Source organism: Zootoca vivipara, chromosome 16, assembly GCF_965207765.1.
Source record: "Zootoca vivipara chromosome 16, rZooViv2.hap1.1, whole genome shotgun sequence".
In the NCBI taxonomy this organism is placed as follows: Eukaryota; Metazoa; Chordata; class Lepidosauria; order Squamata; family Lacertidae; genus Zootoca; species Zootoca vivipara.
In genome coordinates, this window is record NC_142599.1 from 3,857,179 (window position 1) to 3,880,068 (window position 22,890).

At 47.5% G+C, this 22,890-nt stretch overlaps 1 protein-coding gene and 1 long non-coding RNA gene across 2 annotated transcripts; one reads left to right on the forward strand and one right to left on the reverse strand.

Annotated features, from left to right (window-relative positions):
• Positions 1 to 502: 502 nt before the first annotated feature.
• LOC148683067 (uncharacterized) lies at positions 503 to 2,983 on the forward strand. The gene is made up of 3 exons (XR_015947386.1): positions 503 to 725; positions 989 to 1,295; positions 1,696 to 2,983. It is a non-coding gene; the product is annotated as an uncharacterized LOC148683067 (long non-coding RNA).
• A 210-nt stretch (positions 2,984 to 3,193) lies between these two features.
• On the reverse strand, positions 3,194 to 22,847 carry GTF2H3 (general transcription factor IIH subunit 3). The gene is made up of 13 exons (XM_035097909.3): positions 22,790 to 22,847; positions 21,227 to 21,306; positions 20,320 to 20,426; positions 19,632 to 19,777; positions 18,295 to 18,357; positions 17,696 to 17,725; positions 15,185 to 15,213; positions 15,023 to 15,097; positions 13,936 to 13,989; positions 12,885 to 12,953; positions 5,186 to 5,321; positions 5,040 to 5,076; positions 3,194 to 4,311 (listed from the first exon to the last, which is right to left on the reverse strand). Exons 1-13 carry the CDS (start codon positions 22,797 to 22,799, stop codon positions 4,242 to 4,244), a joined length of 906 nt encoding a protein of 301 aa, XP_034953800.1. The 5' UTR covers positions 22,800 to 22,847; the 3' UTR covers positions 3,194 to 4,241.
• Positions 22,848 to 22,890: the final 43 nt, after the last annotated feature.

The window sequence follows — 22,890 nt, forward strand, 5'->3', positions numbered from 1 at the left end:
AACCATAAATAAATTACGGTGCCCAGAATTCTTTGAAGAAAATAATGTGCTTCAACTGTGATATAAAGCTACAGTATATTGCTGGTTTATCTTAAACAGTTCAGTCCCATTCAATTTTTTTTTAAAAAAACAAATATTAATAGCATACACCTCCTAACTCAACAGCAGAAGCAAAACTATACTTTATGCCTGCAACTGATATAGCCAACTCAAGACAGCACTGGAAAGTGTTTTCTGTCCATAATATCCTTTCTAAAAGCAAGGTTGGCGAAAAGAGAGATTGAAAAGGAGCTTGAAATAACCAGAGCTTTGTGCGGAAAAGTTAAGCTTCACTTGCCTGACCTCCCTCAAAGACCGGGTGAATGTTTAGCAGCTGGTGTTGTGCATGGCTGGTGAGGAGATATCCAGCCAGCTTCAACCAGTGATGCAGGATATCCTTGTCATCCACCTCCCACGCTATTTGAGAGCAAGGTCTCTTCTGCGTGTCTGCCAAGGGCCCAGTAATTCCAGAAGTGAGGAGAGAGAGAAAGAGAGAGAGAGAGTTGCTTCCCCACCACTTTCAAAAGACGGACATCAAAGAAACACCCATGGATGCTGATCCAAGGATCTGCCTGGCATTCCTATATAAGAACGACCCTTTCTATTCACTCTGCCTTTCAGATTTGCTGACAGCACCCCAGCAGGTTAAGAATAAGTTTCTCAAGGAGCAGAAGGACCTAACAATGGTAAGGTGACCAGTTTCATTGCCTTCCCTCACCCTCAGCAGATGTTTTTGTTGTTGTTTATTAAATTTCTATATCACCCTTCATCCGAGGATCATTAGGGTAAGGGCCAGATCTGTTGAGCGCAGCATTCTAGCGTTGGAAGTCTCTCTGCTGTCTTTTGCCACCTGCACAAAATCATGGCAGATTTCTGAAGTACAGGAGGATTCTTAGTTGATTGTATGACTCCTTTCAAGCTTTTCCCTCCCTTCACTGTTCGTTTCCAGACTATAAAGAAACTGGAACAGCAGAAGCTGAGCAGGCTGCGACAACTGGACGAGGAAAGAAAACAGTTCAGTCTGCTCATGAGGAAGAAACTGACCCCCGGGGTCATAATCAGGACAGGGTCATCCACCATGACTATGGAAAGAGGTTCCCAGAGGACATTCTCCAGCATCCAGTTTTCTTCTCTGGCTTCCAGCAAGAGCAGCTGGAAGACCCAAGGCAGCAAGCCACACACCCAATCAGGCCCTGGCTTCTTTTCAGCCATTGGACGATAGGTTCCTGCAACTCACACTCCAAAGGTTTTGCAATGTAAGCTTGACACCCAGGGAGAATTGGATCTTTAAAATGTAACGTTCCAGGCAAGAAACGGAGAACTTTGCTGGGACTGCTGGGAATTGTAGTTCGGCAACATCTGTCCTTGCTTAACCTAACTCACATGGTTATTTCCAGGATTTAAAAAGTGGCATACAATAGCAGCATGATCCCATGTATCTCTACTCAGGAGTAAGTCATGTTGCGTTCAGTGGGATTTTCTCCTAGGTAAGGGCAGATACAAGGATCTGGCCTTCCACGTCAGATCCATTTCCGCAGTCCTGCAACATAAAATCAGCCCAAATTCTCTGGAAGAAAGGTGGGATTCAAAAGTGATTTGAGAGTTCTGTGCAAGCCTGAATGTCTGAACTGGCTCTTCTGTGTTTTCCACCCACAGGCAACCAATCTTTTATTTCCCAGACTGTCTGCTGGCAGCGAATATATACAAATGCCCAGACAGCAAGGAGGAATGAACAGGAAGTGGAAGTTAATTGCCTCTTACTGGTCACATGATGCCATCCATGAACTTTCACGGAATTATCAACAAATTTAAAAAAAAAAAGTGAAAGGTAACCATAGTTTCCACTGGCAATATAACACTCCGTCCCACTCGAGAGGTGGGCTAGGCTGCAATCCTACTGCAATCCACACTTAAGCCTGGCATAATCACTGAACTCAATGGGACTTATTTTTGTAGACATGTACGAGATTGCAGTTTTATGTACGGTATAAGTTTGTTCACATGCACATTTGAGGAAATATGTGAATAGAGAAGACTTCTCTAGGACTGAGTAATGTAGGCTTGTAAACAGCTACTAACCCGGTTGCAGGTGAGTGGTAGCAACTGCCAGCAGGTGGATCAGGCTGAATTCTGTATATTGAAAGTAATTCAGTTCCCCACACTTCTTTTCAGGCAATTAATAGGTCATAAATTACTAACGCACACATAGGAGTCTTATAAATGTCAGCTGCTGATGTCAGGATCTAGATCACGGTTGATTTTCTGAGCATGCAACTCCACTGTTATATCACCTGCAGTGACTTCTGGTCCATTTTTGGACCCAATTCAAAGAGATGGCTATTACAAGGGATGGCTGACCTCATTCCTGCTCACCTTTGCTTGACTCAGAAAAGAGGCAAATTGCTTTCCTGCAAAATTGGAAAAGCAGATAATTTTCCAAGCCAATCTATCATTTGTACGTTACCCACTCATTACACAGCCTGCAGCCACTGGACTGATTTTGGGAGGCTGCTCTGTGAACAATTAGCCTCCAGTTTTATTTCGTTTGCATCGACTTCAAGTTAATTTCTGGATGAAATTCAGCATGCCTGTTCTTACCTATAAAGCCCAAACAGTTTGGGACCAGGACACTTGAAGGACTACCTCCTCCCAGATTGTCCTGCATCCAATGTTGAAGGCGCTGCTTTCAAAACCTCATGGAACATGAGATGGGTCCTTTTCTACTGAGGCTTCTGTCTTGTGGCTCCATTTCCCTCATGTATTTTTTTGCTTCAGGCACCTTTCAATGTAGGTTAAATTTGACTGTTTTGTCCTGCTCCTGATTCTGCTGTTCAGGTAATTGAACTTTTAAAAATTGCATTTTTAAGTCATTTTATGAACTTCTTTGTAAGCTGCTTTGATGCTTTTTGCAATTAAAGGAAAGTGGGACGTGCATTTTTAACTAACTAAAGTAGCTATGCAGTTTAGTGGGCCAGAGGACTGTGCACTTGCTCACCTCCTACCCGTTTCTTGTGCAGATATCCTGCATAGGCCCCTTCTAAATGTGTCTGATTTTATGTCTGTCCGTCAATGGTGGTTCCTGTGAAGGGTCTTGCCTATGGGAAAGCTCTTCAAATAAATTATAGGCTGTTACAAGGAAAACACCCGAATCCTGTTTTCCTAGAAGCAGTTTATTAAGGAAAAGTTACAAAACATTTGTAAAACAAAACAGCATTGAGATGGCAAAGATTCAGTATAATATACAGGCCTGTCAATAAGTTATAGGGTCTCTAGAAAACACTGGTTCCTGATAGACCACCAAATGTAACATAAATCTTTAAATTTGGGCTCAGGAAGCAAAGCACACAGAGACAACTGTTTGTGGAAGGATGAAAGAAAGTGTGTTTTGGCTGTGCTGGAACCATGTCCAACATTCAAGGAAATAAGATCACATGGCAGAGGTTTTCTGCCAGAAGTACAGAAAAGGAGAAAAGCACACTATTCATTCAATCTTTCCTTGTGGCTGGTCAAACATGAGACAGGATAAGCCACTCGGTCAGTTTCATTACTGAAATTGTCAAGCAGTTGTTGGTGTGCTTTCAATAGTGGCATTTAACTGTGATAGGTTAATCTGCTTGTTCCAGCTTAAATTTTGGCTGAACTGGCTCTGTTTAGAAGCAGATGTAGTGATCACTATTAAAAAGCGTGATGGGGGTGGACAAATACCTAAGATGCATTGTTAACCGTACTGAAAACCATAGCTCAGAGCAGTCTTTAAATCGACAGTTCTTTCTACTAATTTGAAAGGAGCTCTACAGGACCAGCCCAGGAGCCCCAAAATTTCAGTTCCTAAAGCAAATATTAGATTTCTATTTAAATAATTCAAATTGATTTGATTTGTACCAAATGGAGCAGTTGGTCCAAGGACGCTATATTAGAGATTCATCACGCTTGGCTTTACACATTTCTGGCTTTACAGCTGCACTAGCTGAAGCCGTTGGTTCAAGGCAGTTACACATTAACCATCCTGACTTTATAATATAGCAGAAGTTTTAAGTGTCAACATGGGCCACTGAACAGACTAGCTGCATCCAACTTATGTGGCTGTTCCAAAATGTTTAGCCCCAGGGATTGTCATACAGGTCCCTCTTTTCCAGTGTCCCGTAACCAACATCGGTAGCTTAACAGCTACAATCTGAAATTCACATACACCAACGATGCTGTTAAACAGCCAATTTCAATTTCTTTTTCTTAGCCTTCATGACAGCTGGCAGTGAAATCTTGAATGCAGTCCTAGAATGACAAAAAAATAATAATCCTGGCTGGGTTGCTAGAAGCTGCACCTGCAGATATGTTCACACATAACATTAAGCCATTGTTTGTTTTATCTAAGAGGTGTTGAACAATCCAGGATTAGTCTTGCAATCAGGCAAAGTAACAGTGGCTTGCTTCACCTGGTGTTGCTTTTGTTACCTAACTGCTCTCACCTTGCTCCAGGTGCCTATGGGAAGCCCACAAGGAGAACCCGAGTGCAACAGTACTCGCCTCATCCACAGTTCCTAGGTCCTGTGTCCAGAGGCAAACTACCTCTGACAGTGGAGGCAGAATGTGGCCATTGTGGCCAACAGCCATTGGTAGCCACATCTGCCATAATTTGTCTACTATTTTAAAGTTGTCCCAGCTGGTGGCCATCATCACTTATTGTGGGAGCAAATTCCACATGCATTGTGTGAACAAGTACTTTTTATTTGTCCTGAATATTCGACATGTCTAGTAGGGTCATGCAGTTAAGAAGGGGAAGGGGTCAAATTCCTGTCCACAAACTACTGAAAACTATGCCCAGTTCCAGTTCCCATAAACATGATGGACGCATGTCTGAACCCCTCTCTCTGCAACAATGAGGGCCAGAAACTTTTTGTTGCTTTTATGCAGAGAATGCAGAACAAATGCATGTCCAAGCCTACCTGGACATGTTTTATTTTAAATAAATATATATAAAATTATGTATCAAGGTCACTTACTCGCAAGTGGTGCAAATTGGACTGAAGCTGCAGAATACTGTGCGGACAAAAGAACAACAACAGATACATTCAGACTGTAAACTGGTTAAGGAAGGCTGCAGAAATCAATCAAAACCTGGGAAAACCAATCGGATAATAAGACTTACTTGACAAACACACAGAGCAGACATAACCGATTTCAATGAGATTTCTGTGGCAGAAGCAGGCAGCTCGGTAGTCAACATGAACAGGGGGTGGGAGAATTAGCTGGGATCTTTGTTCTTGGTCAGGCAGATATACCCACTGTAATAATAATAATAATAATAATAATAATAATAATAATAATAATAATAATAAATAGCAGCAGCTTTCTAACTTCAGAGAACACGGCTAGATTAAAGTAGGGGTCAGGTGAAGGTAGATTAGGATGCATTAGAAAAGCACAGGGTGATCTGCAATGATTGACAGGAGTTTCCAACTCCCAATTGTCACAACACAGTAAGTTTTTGTGGGATATAAAGCTGTCAGTCAAGTCTAACATTCCGAGAGGACTAACTACCTCTATGTAGCATGCAGCTTTGTCAGTTGTTTGGTTGCTGCTAGGTGTGTTAACTGGTAATACTCAAGATGCAGTCTTCTCATGATTCACTACTATCTAGTACAGTCATACCTCTGGTTATGTTGCATATTTTCAGCTTAAGAATGCAGCGGACCCAGAAGTGTTTACTTCTGGGTTCCGCCGCGTGCACATGCACAGAAGCGTTCTGTGCTCTTTGTGCATGTGCTGAAGCACTCTATCAGCGCTTCGTGCATGCGCTGAAGCGCCGCTCCGGATACGTACTTTTCGGGGTGAGAACGGAACCCTGGAACGGATCGAGTACCGTACATATCCAGAGGTACCACTGTATATAGTTTATCTGTTATTTAACTTAAGCCTGCCTTCAGGAACAACTCTGTAAACTGAATGAATCTGATAGTAAAGTAGTTTATGTTAATATGTGTCAGAGGGCTTGGTGTGGCTACTCTAGAGTAACGACTCCAGCATGGTCTTTTAAGGCTTTTATTAAGTGCTGATTATTTACAGTGTTCAGAGCAATGAAAATGCATCCTTAAGGTGAGGTGTCAGAACTCCCGAATGGCGATTGGCGCGTTTTCTTCCAGCACCACAACTTTGGCAGACCCAACCTCTTCCCCCTACGTTTGCGTCGCAATTCGGGAGTTGGGGGGATTGGCCTCCCCCCCGTGCGTCCAACTTCCTGTCCCACCTGAGGCATGGGCTCCACAACCCTGCCTGAGCCTCGGACACCACTTCCTGACTCTCCGCTGGAGGCAGAGCTCTCCTTACTCTCTCCAGCGCTTGGTGATGGGCTGGAACTTAAGATGGGAGGGACTTCCCTGTATCCCTTGTCCCTCACATCCACCCCCCTCCCAGGCTCCTCTCTCCCCCTCCCTAGTGGCTCTCTGCTTGCTGGGGACGAGTGAAATCCCAAGAAGTCCGTGGCATCCGAGCCTGTGGGTGTGAAAATTTCCCCCCAATCCTGCGATCTCTCTCCTTCCCCCTGAGAAGACGGAAACCCCAAGAAGTCAGTGGCATCAGAGCTGGTGGGAGTAAAAATGTTCTGCCAGTCCTCTCCTGCCTCTGACGTCGTCGACCTCGGTGAAACCCACACCTCTTCTTCCGTGTCCTCAAATTCCGCTTCCCATCTCCATGGGGAGCTGCTACCTGCTATCCCTTCCTCCTGCTCTTCCCCCTCTCCCTCCCTTTCCATGTGCCAGGGCTTGGGCCTGTGGGGGAACAGGGCGTGGAACTCTTCCACTAAAAATTCCTCAGGTACTTCCGTGGCCGGTATCCACTCATTGTGGGATGGCGGAGTGTCCTCCCATGCTATCAGGTACTCCAGCCCTCTCACCCCTCTCCTTGAGTCTAAAATCTCAGTTGCCTCATTGAGCTGTCGGGCGTTTCCCGTCTCCCCCCCTCCCTCTGGAGGTTGATCGCTGTCCCTGAACCTGGTACTTTCCCTGTACGGCGACAGCAGTGATCTATGAAACACTGGGTGCACTCTCATGTCCTCCGGCAGTGCTAGCCTGAAGGCTACCGGGTTGACCTGTTGCGTGACCGTGAAGGGGCCCAGCCTCCTGGGTGCTAACTTTTTGCATCGCCCCCTGGTGGGAAGACCTTCCGAGGATAACCAAACCTTGTCCCCCACCCTGATGACCTCTCCCGGCCGCCTGTGGCGATCTGCCCCCTTCTTGTACGCTTCCTTGGCCCTCTCCAAGTGTTCTCTGAGCTGCTGGTGCACCGTCTCCAGGTCCTCTGCCCAATCCTCTGCCTGTGGGCCCTCTTCCTCCTCCTCCCCCTCCCTCTCCGGGAAAGATCTGAGGTCGCGCCCGTAGTTGGCCTTAAAGGGCGACACCCCTGTGGAGACGTGCACCGCATTGTTGTAGGCAAATTCTGCTAGTGGCAGGCGATCCACCCAGTCCGTTTGCCTCTGGCTGACGTAACATCTCAGGTACTGCTGCAGAATGGCGTTGACCCGCTCCGCCTGTCCATTGGTCTGCGGGTGCCGAGCCGTCGACAAGCTGACCTCCACCTGCAGGAGGTTCATTAGCCGTCGCCAGAACCTGGAAACAAATTGGCGGCCACGATCCGAAATAACTCTTAAAGGCAATCCATGCAGTCGGAATACGTGGTCCACAAACAGTTTGGCCGTCTCTTCTGCCGAGACCGCCCTGGCACACGGTATAAAGTGGCACATTTTGGACATGAGGTCCACCACCACCAACACTGCGGTCTTGCCCCTGGACGACGGCAGGTCTGTGATGAAGTCCATGGACACTGCTTCCCACGGCCTGTGCGGTGTGGCTAATGGCTCCAGCAAACCTGCTGGTGGCGCTCTGACCACCTTTGCTCGCTGGCAGGTGTCACATCCCCTGACATAATCCCGAACATCCTCCCGCACCCCTGGCCACCAGAAGTGTCTCATGACTAGGTGAGTGGTTTTGTCCCTTCCGAAATGACCCGCCGTTGGGTTGTCGTGCATCTGCTTGAGAACCTTACCTCTCAGCTGTTTGGTTGGGAGGTACAGGGCTCCCCTGTAAAAAAGCAAACCCCTCCTTTCCTCAAAGTCTTTGGCCTGCTCCCTCCCCCCTCTCAGGTCTCTGAGGATGCGGGTGGCAAATTCATCCGCTGCCGTCAGTGCTGTGAGTTCTGCCTCGCTCACCACTGCTGCACCGCATGACCATGCAGATGGGGGGAAAACGTGCCTGGGTGCTGGTGGCAACTCCTCCTCCATGTACTCTGGCTTGCGGGAGAGGGCATCCGCCCTGACGTTCTGCTCCCCCGGGATGTAGTGGATGGAGAAGTTGAAGTTCGAGAAGAACTCTGCCCACCGTATCTGCCGCTGGTTGAGCACCCTGGCCGTTCTCCAGAACTCCAGGTTCTTGTGGTCTGTGCACACCTGGATGGGGTGCTTGGCGCCCACCAGGAAGTGTCGCCAGTGCTGGAACGCAGCGTGGATCGCGAGAAGTTCCCTATCAAACACTGTGTAGTTGCGTTCAGGCTGGGTCAGCTTCCTGGAGAAGAAGGCACAGGGTCTCCACTCTCTGTTGGTGTCCAGTTGCAACAGAATCGCTCCCACAGCTTTATCAGAAGCATCTGTCTCCAGGCGTAGGGGCGCATCCTGCACCACGTGGAACAGGTGCTGGTCTGAAGCGAATACTCTCTTGAGGCTTTCGAACGCTGCTTGTGCCTCTGGTGTCCACCTGAACTTCTGCTTGCCTCTCAGGCAGTCGGTGATGGGAGCCGTGACACGAGAGAAGTTCTTGATGAACTTCCTGTAGAAGTTAGCGAAGCCTAGTAGGCGTTGGGCATCTTTGCGCGTCCTGGGGCTGTGCCAGTCCAGGATGGTCTGCACCTTGTCCTTGTCCATCGCCAGCCCCTTGTCTGACAGCTTGTAGCCCAGGAAGTCCACCTCCTTGGTGTGAAACTTGCACTTCTCCAGCTTCACATACAGGTGGTTGTCCTTCAGGCGCTGCAACACCTCCCTGACATCCTTCACATGCTGCACTGGGTCATTGGAATAGATAAGGATGTCATCCAGAAAGACCAAGCAGTTCTTGAAGAGGAGGGACCCCAGGACGTGGTGCATGAAGGCCTGGAAGCAGGCTGAGCCCCCTTGCAACCCAAAGGGCATCACCAGATATTCAAAAGAGCCCAGAGGCGTGAACATCGTGGTTTTCCATTCATCGCCCTCCCGGATCCTGATCAAGTTGTACGCCCCTCTTAGGTCTAGCTTGGTGAAAATCTTGCCCCTGCGTGCCGCTGTCAGAAGATCATCCACTCTGGGCATGGGGAAAGCCACTGGCTCTGTCACTGAATTCAGCCGTCTAAAATCCACCACCAGACGGCGCTGTTGCGTGTCTTTCTTGTCCACCCAGAAGACCGGGCTGCCCCCTGCTGCCTTGCTTTCTCTGATGAACCCCCGCTTGAGGTTCTTGTCGATGAAAGCGCGCAGATCCTCCAGTTCCTGGTCTGACATGGCGTACAGCTTGGCTGGGGGTATCGTTGCCCCAGGCACCAGGTTGATCTGGCAGTCAAAAGGCCTGTGTGGAGGTAGGTGGTCGGACTCCGCTTCGCTGAAGACCTCCTGCAGGTCCCAGTACGGCTTGGGTATCGCCTCACCCCCTTTGACGTGCATGGTGGCCACCGTGGCTATCGGAGGCCCCTCCCCTGGTTGGTGCTGCATGCAATGTTCCAGACAAAAGTCCGACCCAAACGTGATGCATCTCTGGTGCCAACTTATGGAGGGGTCGTGGCGCGCCAGCCAGCTCATTCCCAAAACGATGGGGGGGTCTGAGATGGTCGTGACGTTGAAAGCCAGTGTCTCTGAGTGCCTTCCCACTGTCATTCTCATGGGGGGGGTTTGATGAGTGATGGCCCCTCCCAGCAACTCTCTGCCATCAATGGTGGCCACATGCAGGGGAAAATCCAGCTGCAGAAGTTGGATCTGGTGCTCTTCTGCAAAGTTTCTCGAGAAGAAGTTGGCTGAGGCACCACTGTCAATTAAGGCGAGGACTGTCAGGGGATAGCCATTTGGGAGCGTCAGTGTGACTTCTAGAACCACTCCTGCTCTGGGAGGGGTGGGCTGGCTCTGCTCCTCTCTGTGCGGGTGGGCGGGCTGGGGCTGTTCACTGCTGACTGTGCCTGGCTGCTGCCCCTTGTCTCCTGCAGCCAGGCTGTCTCGTTTCCCTGCTGTGGTGCTACGTCAGTGGGGGAAGGTACAACCGTTCCCGCCTTTCCTTGCCACTCTCTGCGATGAGGGCAGTCTCTGACGCGATGCCGGGGGGAGTTGCAGAGAAAGCAATTCCCGCCTCTTCCCTCCTTGCGTCTTGGCGCCGCCGGGGTTTGAAAAGCCCGCGCGCGCGCTCCCCCAATCTCCATCGGTTCCGGCTCTGGGCTTGGTCTGGGCGGGTCTGGGGGCGGTCCCTGGGGTGGGGTTTGGTGATGTGGTCTGTCCTGAGAGCGTGGGAACCAAGGTTTTGCTGCGCGCGTCGCTTGTTTGTCATACCATCTGGATTCCTGTCTCACCCCCACCGCTAGCGCCGCTTTGCTGAGCTGATCCATAGTCTGCGGTCTAGGACCTCTTGCCAGCTCATCCTTAACGTCTGCATGCAAACCCAGGTAGAAGGCTGATTTCACTGGCTCACTGTTCAGATCCCACCCCAGTTTGTGCACCAGCATGGTGAATTTCGCCCAGTAGTCCCTAACTGTCGATTTTCCTTGGGTTAAGTCATGAAGCTCCTGTTTAGTGGCCTCCATTTCACTGTCGCTAGCGTACATTAATTTTAAAGCTTCTAGAAATAAAGTTGCGTTCTTCATGCAAGGATTTTTTTGCGCGATGAGCGGTCTTACCCATTCTCGGGCGGCCCCCGTCAAATGCTCTATGATAAAGTAGACTCTGTGCGCGTCATCTGGGAATTCTGCTGCATGCAATTCCAGCGCATAATTTATTTCTGTCTCGAATCCGAGGTACTCCCTCGGGTCTCCGCTGAACTTGGTGACTAGGCTCTGTCCCCTTCTCACTTGGACTAGCTGCGGCTGGGGTGCCCCCCCACCTCTAGCGGCTTTCTCCTCTTCCAACTTTTTCTGCAGGTCTAATACCATCACCCTTAGCTGTTTCTCAGTCTCCTCTTTTGTCCTCACCTGGTCCACCAGCTTGTTCAGCTCCTCCTGCGCCCCTCGCGCTTCCTCCTGAGCGGCATGCAATTGCTGCTGTGCGTGCGCTGTGAGGTTCTGTAGCTCCTGCTTCGCTGCTTCGGCCTCCAGCCTCCAATGCTCAGCCTCTTGAGCGCTCATCGCTGCACTCCAAAGTAGCCAAAAAAAGATTCGGGAGTTGCTGTCAGAGGGCTTGGTGTGGCTACTCTAGAGTAACGACTCCAGCATGGTCTTTTAAGGCTTTTATTAAGTGCTGATTATTTACAGTGTTCAGAGCAATGAAAATGCATCCTTAAGGTGAGGTGTCAGAACTCCCGAATGGCGATTGGCGCGTTTTCTTCCAGCACCACAACTTTGGCAGACCCAACCTCTTCCCCCTACGTTTGCGTCGCAATTCGGGAGTTGGGGGGATTGGCCTCCCCCCCGTGCGTCCAACTTCCTGTCCCACCTGAGGCATGGGCTCCACAACCCTGCCTGAGCCTCGGACACCACTTCCTGACTCTCCGCTGGAGGCAGAGCTCTCCTTACTCTCTCCAGCGCTTGGTGATGGGCTGGAACTTAAGATGGGAGGGACTTCCCTGTATCCCTTGTCCCTCACAATATGATTCAGATTCATGTGTGTTTTCTTTAAGAGGGACAGAAAGGGATTATTATCAATCAGGAAGGTATAATTATTGATAGGACTCAAACGAGTTAGCAACCTGCTTGTCGTTGCATAAACTCAAACAGGGGATCGTTTAAACTCTGCTAAATTATATAAACGTCCCCACAGTGTTTTTTTCTAAACTACATTGTTAGAATCCTTGACCATAGTAACGCAGATGTGGTTTTGACCTTGCATATCCTGGTCACTCCAGTGTGTAGTTCAAGGGGTTCATTTGGCAACTGGCGCCACCCAATGAGCCACTGTTTCACACCTGGCTCTAGTTGGGAGACATTGGGGTTCCAGTATAAAAAAGATGCTGACACCCAGGTAAATTCCACAAGCCTTAAGTTTGCCCACACCTGGATGTGAGGACTAAGAATGTTAAGGATTTGCTTCCTGGATAAAGCCAAAGTCTGCTGAGCCCATTGCTTTGTTTCCAGTGGTGGTTAGTCAGTTGTCTTTGGCAGCTCGCAAGCACAGTGCATTCCCAATCGCCTTCTAAATCTGGCCGCAGACAGTCCGGAAATCAGCGTGCTTTGGCACGAGTAGAATGTATCCTTTTATTTAAAATGCATCTCTGGGTTATTTGTGGGGCATAGGAATTCGTTCATCCCCCCACGCCCAAAAAATATAGTCCGGCCCCCCACAAGGTCTGAGGGACAGTGGAGCGGCCCCCTGCTGAAAAAGTTTGCTGACCCCTGATTTTATCTCATGACTGAGGGCCTCTTCTACAGCTATCCTCTATGGAGCAAAGTCTACCTATCCAAAATGTTAGCACAATTATTATTTTTTATCCTCCCTGGAAAGTTTTCAAAAACTGTAAATCACGGCTCTGAGAATCAATCCAAGGCCACTAAAGGTTTGGCCATCCCATATGTCAAGAAGAAAAGGGGCACTTTACAGATCATCACACAAAATGCAGGCAACAATTTATAAAAGCTTGTTCATGGAGCACTTTTGAACCAGAATTAATATAGAGGTGATTGATTGGAAAAGTGGAACTCACCAGCAAATACTGCAGCAGAGATGGCATATGGGGAACTTTCAAGTAAATGCCACCAGTAATATCGCAAGCCTGGAAAACATGGTGCTATTACTTTAAAAACAGTGTAACACCAGGAGGAAGTAAGCAGCTTAGTGGTAGAACATATGCTTTGCATGCAGAAGGCCCAATGCTCAATCCTGGATTATTCAGGTAAGATTAGGAAAGACCCCGTCTGAAAGAGTTGCTACCAGTAAAACGAGGTGGACTCAGCTTAGGGAATGGCTTGACTCAGCATAAGGAATCTTCCTATGTGCCTAGCTCCTAGACCTCATGACTGTCACGACCTCTTCCTATTTTCTAGATATCTTGATATTCTAAAATTTACTTCAAGCCCACGGAAGCCCCTCCCCTGCAAAATAATTCCTAGATAATAATACTTTCCATACTCAAACAATGTGCAAATAATGCAAATGGTGTACAATGATAACAGTCAGATGTGCTGCAATTACCTCGCCAGATTGTGCTGTGATTTCTACTGGGATGCTGATCAAAACGCTTCCTAACACTATAATCTATTTGCAGGACAGCCAGACAGCCAAGGAAGGCAAATCATAGAATTGTAGAGTTAGAAGGGACCCCAAGGGTCACCTAGTCCAGGGGTAGGCAACCTAAGGCCTGGGGGCCGGATGCGGCCCAATCACCTTCTAAATCCGGCCTGTGGGTGGTCCGAGAATCAGCATGTTTTTACTTAAATTTTTATTTAAAATGCATCTCTGGGTTATTTGTGGGGCATAGGAATTTGTTCATACTCCCCCCCCCAAAAAAAAATTATCCGGCCCCCACAAGGTGTGAGGGACAGTGGACCGGCCCCCTGCTGAAAAAGGTTGCTGACCCCTAGACCAGCCCCCTGCAGTGCAGGAATCACAACTAATGCATTCTGGAAACTAAAGTACAACAACCAGCAGCTGTGCCTCCTTTGTCTGGACGACTTCTCACTCTTCTTTCCCGTCCCTGCCCCACCTACTCCAAATTTATGCAGCCAATGACAATTACTCAGCAACATACTTCTTACCTGCTGCAAGAGCCCTGAATCAGAATCCAGAACGCAGGCGTCAATCAAAACATTCTGAAAAACCAGGAGAAGATGAGAGTTAGGTTTTATTGGAAAAGGGAGTAAAGGAGAGAGGAGTTTTCTCTTTTTACTTAAACCATTTACAGTATATATACCACGTAACTAGAAACATCTCTAGGTGGTTCACAAGGATGCAATATAAAAAGTGAAAATCTATATATATATAAAAATGTAGAAGGCGCATGTTTGTACAGCCGCACCTTTCTCCACAACCGCTTGCCCGATTGCCCTCAAATTTGCCCACAACATCGGGTGCGCATGTGGGAGTGTCTCTATCCACTTACATTGGCCAGATGACACACCTAGGACAGGTAGAAACCTGGATTTCTGTACAAAAAAGTGCCCCCTCCAGTGGACATCCAACAAACATCCAACATACTGCCAAAATCCTGCCCACTCCCCATCCACCCCAGGACCCACCCCACCACAGAGACCAGACCTCTGCCAGGGACCAGGCCACCCCAACAATAGCCCACTCCCCAAGGACCCCCGCCTGCCACGGAGGTACCTACCCCAGAGATCCCCCCCTCAGGGAACAGGCCGATCCGATCACACCACCTCCAAAGGTGCACCACCCCACTCCCCAGGGATCCCCGCCCACCCCAGAGATCATCCCCTTCCCCATCCCGCCCGATCCACGATCCTCGCCCTCCCCGGAGATTACGCCCACTGATGGGAGTCAGACCCCAACAGAATCCAAAGGGCTGCAGGGTCTCCAGTCATGTTATGTTTTTAAAGGTGCTTTCGTTTGTGTGTCTGTGTGTGCATTTTTAACTGTCAGTCCGTCCGTCCCCAAGTCTTGAACACAACACAGAGTGGTTAGTTTTAAAAATCAGGGCTGGGACAATATCCAGAGGCGTAGTTAAGCTCCGTTGCACTGCTGGCAAGAGCAGCGCTGGCACTTTCCCGTCCCTGGCGACCTCTGCTGAGGCACCCAGGGGAGAAGCAGCCCAAGGAGCGGGTGGACTGACGGGATTTTAGCATGTTAAGAAATACTACTGGTGTCATAATCAACTATTGGCATCACCTGTTTCTGGGCTGCAAAGATCACATTCATGAAGTTCATGTACTGCAACGCACTGTCTTCAGCAGCTTTTATGACCTGGGTGAAGAAATTGGCATTTCTTAGTCTACAATACTGACCAAGTGCTGGGATTCAGGATTTGTAAGGAAATCTGAAAAGTCTTACCAAAATCCTAGACTTGATTTCCTGGCTGGCTGCATATTGAAGGAGGGGAGGGGGAGGGGGAAAGAGGAGAAATATATATATATAATTGCATCAAACTCCAAAGCTTTGCTGTCAATCTGTTCACAAAATCTCTATGCAGTCTCCATACTTTGTTTTCTTTAAGGAAAGTTAAATGCCAAATCACCTGACTATAATCATAGCTCAGTAGCAGAGCACATGCTTGGCATGTAGAGTTGCAGGTTCAACACCTGACATCTCCAGTTTTTCCTTTTTAAAAAAGAATCCAGGAATCTGCCTTGGCAGCTCAGTCGGTAGAGCATGGGACTCTTAATCCCAGAGTCATGAGTTCGAGCCCCATGTTGGGCAAAAAATTCCTGCATTGCAAGGGGTTGGGGTAGATGATTCTTGTGGTCCCTTCCAACTCTACAATTCTATGATTCTATGAAGTGATGGGAAGATCCTTCTCTGACTGAGACCCTGAAGAGCTCCTGCCAGTCAGAGTAGATCACAGGTAGCTGTTGTTGTTGTTGTTGTTGTTGTTGTTGTTGTTGTTGTTGTTGTTGTTATTATTATTATTATTATTATTATTATCCGATCTAGTCCAACCCCTGCTAACTCTTACCAGCCTTAGCTCACATGAGCAATGGTCAGGGATGATGTGAGTTGTAGTCTGGAGGGGACCACAATGGCACATACTGGATCAAACTGGGCTAGATAGACAAACAGTCTGGCATGCTATAAGACTGCTTCCTATGTACCCCAAACACTGTTAAGGACTGGTTGGAAAACAGGATATGAAACCATCGTTTAAAGATACAGTGGTGCCTCGCTTTACGAATGCCTCACACAACGAAAAACTCGCTAGACGAAAGAGTTTTGCGTTGCGAGAGGCATTCGTCTTACGAAGCGCAGCCATAGAAAGCGGCAAAGGAAGATCTGCTGTCAGTGCGGGAAGCTGACAGCTAATCTTCCTTTGCCTCCGAAGCTGTGCTCAGTGTGGGGGGAGGCAGGTGGAAGGCGGCGGCGGGAAAAGGTATTTCCCCGCCGCCGCCTCTCGCCCCGCAGCCCCGACACTGAGCGCAACTTCGGAGACCTCCAAAGTTGCGCTCCGTGTGGGGGGAGGCAGGTGGGAGGCGGCAGCAGTAGAAGGTATTTTCCCGCCGCCGCCTCTAGCCCCTCAACAGGCGGGATGTGGGGGAAACGCAGTATTTCTCCTGCGTCCCCCCCCCCCGCATCCCGTCCGACACACAGTGGGGATTGTAGGGGCTTCTCAAGCGCCCTACGATCCCCGCTGTGTGACAGGCGGGATGCGGGGGAAACGCAGGATTTTTCCTGCGTCCCCCCACCATCACGCCTGTCACACAGCGGGGATCGTAGAGGCTTCTCAAGCCCCTACGATCCCCACTGTGTGTCGGGGGAAGCAGGCAAGACGCGGCGGCGGGGGAACGGTCTTCCTCCGCCATCGTGTCTTGCCGCGCACAGCCGGCATGGAGCGTGGTTTCGGAGGTGTCTGAAGCCGCGCTCCATGTCGGGGGAGGCAGGCAAGACGCGGCGGCGGGGGGACGTCTTCCCCCGCCGCCGTTTCTCACCGTTTCTCACCGTTTCTCACCGTTTCTCACCGTTTCTCACCGTTTCTCACCGTTTCTCACCGTTTCTCGCCGGCATGGGGCTTGGCAGAGGTGGGGGCAAGGCGCAGGATCATTCCTTCGCCTTTCCCCCACCCCGCCCGACAGAGCCGGATCTGACGAAGCTTCTGAAGCTTCGTCCGTTCCGGCTCTGTTGTTGGCAGCAGCGGCGCTTGCTCTCTTGGCTCGGGGAAGCGCCTGCCTGCCTTCCCCGAGCCAAGAGAACAAGCGCCGCCGCTGCCACCAGTTCCCCCCGAGCCCATAGGAACGCATTAATTGACTTTTAATGCATTCCTATGGGAAACGATGCCTCGCTAGACGAAATTTTCGTAGGACGAATTGAGTCCTGGAACGAATTAATTTCGTCTAGCGAGGCACCACTGTAATTCAGAAACTCTTGTTAACATCAACCATGATTAATTGCAAACCATAGTTTAAAACAGGGGTTTCCCAAATTTGCCTTCCAAGTCCACAGCTTAGTTTGGCAAGCTATACCAGTGTTTCCCAACCTTGTGCCTCCAGCTGTTTTCGGACTACAATTCCCATCATTCCTGACCACTGGTCTTGCTAGCTAGGGATGATGGGAGTTGTAGTCCCAAAACATCTGGAGGCACAAGGTTGGGAAACACTGAGCTATACTACAGTTTTGCTTTATGTTTCAGAGGTTAACCAGGGCTAAGTATGCTTGCATTAGGCCAAATTATATCTAATATCGGCACAGAAAACAACACACACATGCAAAGGTCAATTAATAAATCTTTAAGATCATTCAATTCAGAGTAATAAAGATGAAAAAAGTCAACCCACATTTCTCTCTCTTAATTTGTTCCCATTTTTTATTTTAAAAAACCCAGTATCTGTTACAGAGTTAAGCATAATACTGTACCTTTTCCCTCTTTAGTCATCCTGTGAATATCTAAGACATGTAATATTCAGGAGTAATTTGTTAAATATAAGAGCATCTTAATGTAACAGATGTTATAAAAGCAGAATTTCTGGGCTATGGGTACAAATATATCTGGCCTGATATATAAGGCTCTTTTTTATGCTCCCATGGGTGAATTTTTATGCACTGCCACCTCTTTGGCATCAATCAGCTCTCTCCTTGCCTTTTCCATTAAACATTTAGCATAACTCCTTAATCCTACTTCCTGAACTGCAACCAAGCCTAAGTATGGATAGCTTCATTCACCCCCAGTTCTCTCTTGCTATGCTTGTCCATCTCTCCCTTCCCCCTGTCCAAATGTATACTGGATGCTCCACTGTCAAGATGTATGTATACACTGGATGCTCCTTTGGGGCAGAGACCTACCGCTCTCCCCCCACCCCCTTTTTTTGCTTATAAAACCTTGTATAACGTATGGTGCAGAATGACAGCACAACACATACATACAACAAATCCAGGAGTGGTTGCATAAATTATATCCATGCTATGGTTTTGAAAAGAACAGGAAAAACTTTAAAAGTCTGGTTTCAGAAGGATACAGCAAATTCCTTTAGCAAGAGATCCTGCCAGTAATGATTCGGTCTGCTGCCCTCTTATTTCAGCTGCCACAAAAGAGAAATCACACACACAAACAAAATGAGTACATGGTTTGGTATTTCTTGGCTTTATTGTGTTAATTGCACATTATGCTTTAACTACAGGTAGTTCTTTATGATGATGAAAACCTGTTAACCATTTGCTATGGATTTCCTTCCCCCATGGAAATTAGACTTGAAAGAAGGATTCTATGGTAGCTTATAGAACAGGTTGTGTTGTGTGCCTGGTTCTGGTATGTGTGCAATGCCCACAAGGTTCTCTAGTTTGCAAATGTGCCCACAAGCCTGAAAAGGTTGGTGCCTTCTGTTCTAGGGAATAATTCAAAGGCACATGAGACCACTCCCTTGCGGAAGCTAAGCATGTCTGGGTCTGGTTGTCAGTGCCTGGATGGGAGACTGCCTGGGAAAGGAGATCTAAAATGTTAGAAACTAAAGAAAGAAATTTATAGTGCAGGGGTTCTCAAAGGGTGTGGCAGGACAGAATGGCAAGTGTGGCAGAAAGATTCAAGGACAATCAAAGAAACATTTAAGCGTTTCAGTGCAGTATAGTATAGTATCAAAGTGATTTTTTTATTTGCAGAATAAGAATAGGTATCTTTTCAAAATGAGAGCAAGAGCATTACGTGATACTGAGGACAATCCTGGTTGAGATCCAGAATTGCTGGACAAGACTCATTTACACTTATACCTTGGGAATGATTCCTGTTCTTAAAAAGCTGCATTGTTTTATACTTTCTGGATATGCCATTTTGTTCTATGTCATAAATCAGGCACTGCTACGCATCGTTTCTTTTTGTTTTCTTATTAATTTTTTTTAAAAAAATTACAGGAAGTGTGGCCCGGAGAAAAAAGTTTGAGAACCACTAGTATAGCCATTTAAATCACACATGGTATTTGCAGTGTAGGCCTCTCTCAAGACTAAATAAGAGCAGGTGGCAATTGTCTGTGTCAACTTGGGTGGAGGGAACAGCCACAAAGGAAAAAGAGAAAGTGGATGGCGCAGCACCCAAGGGGTCGACATCCAAGCCTGTAGGCCTCCAGATGTTACGTCCTGACCATTGGCCACATTGACTGGGGCTGATTAGAGTTGAACAACATCTGGAGGCCCCCAAGTTCCCCATCCCTTACATAAAGCAAAACTGCCTCTCACAGTAATGCATTCTAAGGGAAGTCAACCCTATACCTGGTCATAGGGTTAAATGGTTTAGGAAAAAAGTACCGGTAAGTAGGAAACACAGAGGCTGTAGAACAAAGCAAAGCAAACCAGCTTCTCATCTTACTGTTAGTCATGAGGTCCTTGATCTCTTCTGCAATAGTTTCATTTATTGTTGTTAACAACTCATATTTTCCATCCTTGCTGCCAGATATATTAGATTCACCAAAGAGATCAGCTGGTGCCCAATGTTTTCCAGGGTAGAGGAAACGACTAAGAGAAATTGAAATTGTATTAACTTATTTGCCACAATATGAAGCATCAGACAACATTCAGCATTAAAGTCAAGATGAAAAGTAAAAAGAAAATGTGCATGATTTTGTTCCTACTGATTTCTATCAAACACTTCAGCATATAAAATGCTTTAGAGTTCAGTTCTCATTTATCTTCACAGCAACATTGTGAGGTCGGTAAGGCCCCCTTTGCCCTTTGTCATTTACATGCTCTCTAGGTGAGCAATCAGAGCTCACACATTGCCTTGCTGGATCATTCACATGCTCACCTGGTGCAAGTCCAAATACATGAATTATCTTTCTGGATCAGACAAAAGAGTCATCACTGTCAGTACTGTTTCCAAAGAACAGCCAGTTTGGTATCTTTTGTGAGGCTCCAAAGAAGAGTAAGCCTGAGATCCAGCCATCCCACTACTGTTTAACTTCAGAATCACCCACCCACACCTCTTCCTATTCTATCCACAGCTCAATTCCAAATGCCTGACCATTAAAAAGCTACAACCATCCAAGAAGCTACAATACCTTTCCTGTATATGGCTGGCTATCACAGCCAGTTTGTTGTTGCGGTTCATAAATAAGTGCGAATTTCCCAACACCATGGCTGCATCGAGGCATTTTGATAATGTAAGCTGTGGGTAAAAGCAGGGGAGAATTATTAAACACCACACACATTTAAAATTGGAAATTTAATTTGTGAAGATCTCATCAAACTTTACTTATGACAAGAAGAGAAAATGTAACTTAAATAATAAAATAAAACAGGATGTTGCTGGACTACAATACCCATCCCTCACCATTGGTCATGCTGACTGGAGCTCATGGGAGCTGAAGTCCCACAACAGATTCCCCACCCCTCATTTAAAGAACACTATAGACAAATTTTGGTTTACTCAGAGAATACAGGAAAGTTTTTTTCAGACCATGCTACATCTACAAATAATCCCCACTAAACTAGTGTGTGGTCAATGTTGGGGGTGGGGGCACTTGTAACTCTCCAGAAAGAGAGTGCAAGGTGATAGGAGCTCGTCATCCTCCTCTTATCACTGCTCAGATGCTCAGAGAGGAGAACCAAAGGCAACAGCATCATGAAATAGCATCAAGTTCAGGGGTTCTTAAGGTGGCACAGGCCCACTTTTTGTCAGGCCTTGATAACTGCTCAACAATGCTGACCCCTGGTGCTGGCTCTGCACTAAACACAGCACATTAGCACACTGAATTAGCAGATTATCAGTCCAGTTCTAACTACAACTGACATAGGACCACACACTTACAGTAATTGGAAGTTCTTCAGACTCACAGGAACACTGAAGACTTCAATCTAAATTATAATAATGCATCCAAATAAGTGTTGTTGTTGTTGTTGTTTTAAAAAAGGGACAGAAAATCAATGATCCTGACATAGGTTTCACATATAATGGGAAAGTCCTACCTCTGAGCCTCCTAATGCCTGCTTTCCCCACCAAATAGGGTTAGTGTCAACAACAATGACTAGGAGGTTCAGCTCATCATCTGGAAAAAAATAATGAAATATCAGCCCCCATAACTGTGAAAACGTTAGCTGACAGTTTCCCAGCTCTGTAGGAAGATTGAAATTTACAGTCTATGTCCAGTTTGTTTGTTGCTGTCTCTTAATGATGAACAGATTAACAGAAGGTGCAAGGAACCACTGGCCCTCCAGATGCTGTGGGCCTACAACTCCCACTATCCTTATTGGCCCTGTTGGCTGGGCTTGGTGAAAACTGGAATTCAACAACATCTGGAGGAACACAGCTTCCCCACCCCTAATCTACAGGCAGAAGAAAGGAGATTCCAACTAAACATCAGGAAGAACTTTCTGACAGTAAGAGCTGTACAACAGTGTAACAGTGGTGGCCTCTTCTTCCTTGGAGGTTTTTAAGCAGAAAGTGGATAGCCTCTAGAGTGGATGGATGCTTTAGCTGAGATTCCTGCATTGCAGGGTCTTGGATTAGATGTCCTTCAGGGCCCCTTCCAAATCTACAATTCTATGATTCTGTGAGTCTACATCCATCCACAGAGGTGCTATAACAGCAAGCCTGCTCAGTGTGGAGAGCTTCCAATGTATTTTTAAAAAGATACAGCAGCAGCCCTCGGAAGTTACATTTCTTGCTTTCTTTCTGAATAGTGTTGATGGGAACCACGTGTGTGTAACCTTGAACTCTATGATGGAAGACAGGTGGGATATAATTGTAAAAAAATACTGTAAAGGAAAATCTTTGTAATAGCTCTTTGAGTTAAATACTATTGTTCTCATTTTACAGATAGGAAATGTAAGCATATGTGTAGGCAGCTGGCATCTCTATCTCTGGAGGCAATGGAGGGATGCCAAGCAAACAAAATTTTACTAGCCCTAAAAGCCAAAGAGAGTTGCCAGAAAAGGAAGAGGGGGGAGAGTGAAAGTGGAGGAGAGAAAGCTGTAATCAATTATTTTGCTCCAGTTAGCACAAATGCTGTCATCATCCAAATGAAAGCCGATCTCTGTGTGTGTGAAGATACGTTTGTGCATTTCAGTGGGTGTTTAGCAGCGATATTTACACCTGAATCCCAAGGAGGAGTGAGAAGTGTGCTAAGCACTGAGTGCTTAGATCCCATTTTAAATTCAGTTTTCTTTTTTAAAAAGAGGGGGAGGAGCTCTGCACATATTTAGGGACCAGGAAAAACACTCAGCACATGCTCAGATGCAGCCACACCACAGAACCTGAACTTAAACACACACACACACACACACACACACACACAGAGAGAGAGAGAGAGAGAGAGAGAGAGAGAGAGAGAGAGAGAGAGAGAGAGAGAGAGAGAGAGAGAGAGAGAGAGAGGAACTTGACAGCCACGAGACTCCCTCCCTCACTCCTGGCTAATTCAACAGGAGCACAGGGAAGGAGCCAGAATCGCAGCGCCGATCCTTCCCCGCCCCGTTTTTTCCTGAAATCCTGGGGCAGCAGCGGGAAGGAGACACCAGACGCCGCGGACTCACCTCCACTCATATCGCCCCGCGGCAGGGACGAGCAGGCGAACTTCCGTCGCTCGAGAAGGAGGTCACGCGAGCTTCAGGCGCGTCATCTCAACGTCACTTTT

Excerpts from the sequence above, each read along its gene's own strand:
- GTF2H3 (XM_035097909.3), bottom strand. Across the intron at positions 13,990-15,022 it reads TCTTTGCAGCCCAGAAACAG|AATGTTTTGATTGACGCCTG; the intron begins GTGATGCCAATA and ends CTGGTTTTTCAG. Across the intron at positions 12,954-13,935 it reads ATTCAGGGCTCTTGCAGCAG|GCTTGCGATATTACTGGTGG; the intron begins GTAAGAAGTATG and ends CATGTTTTCCAG.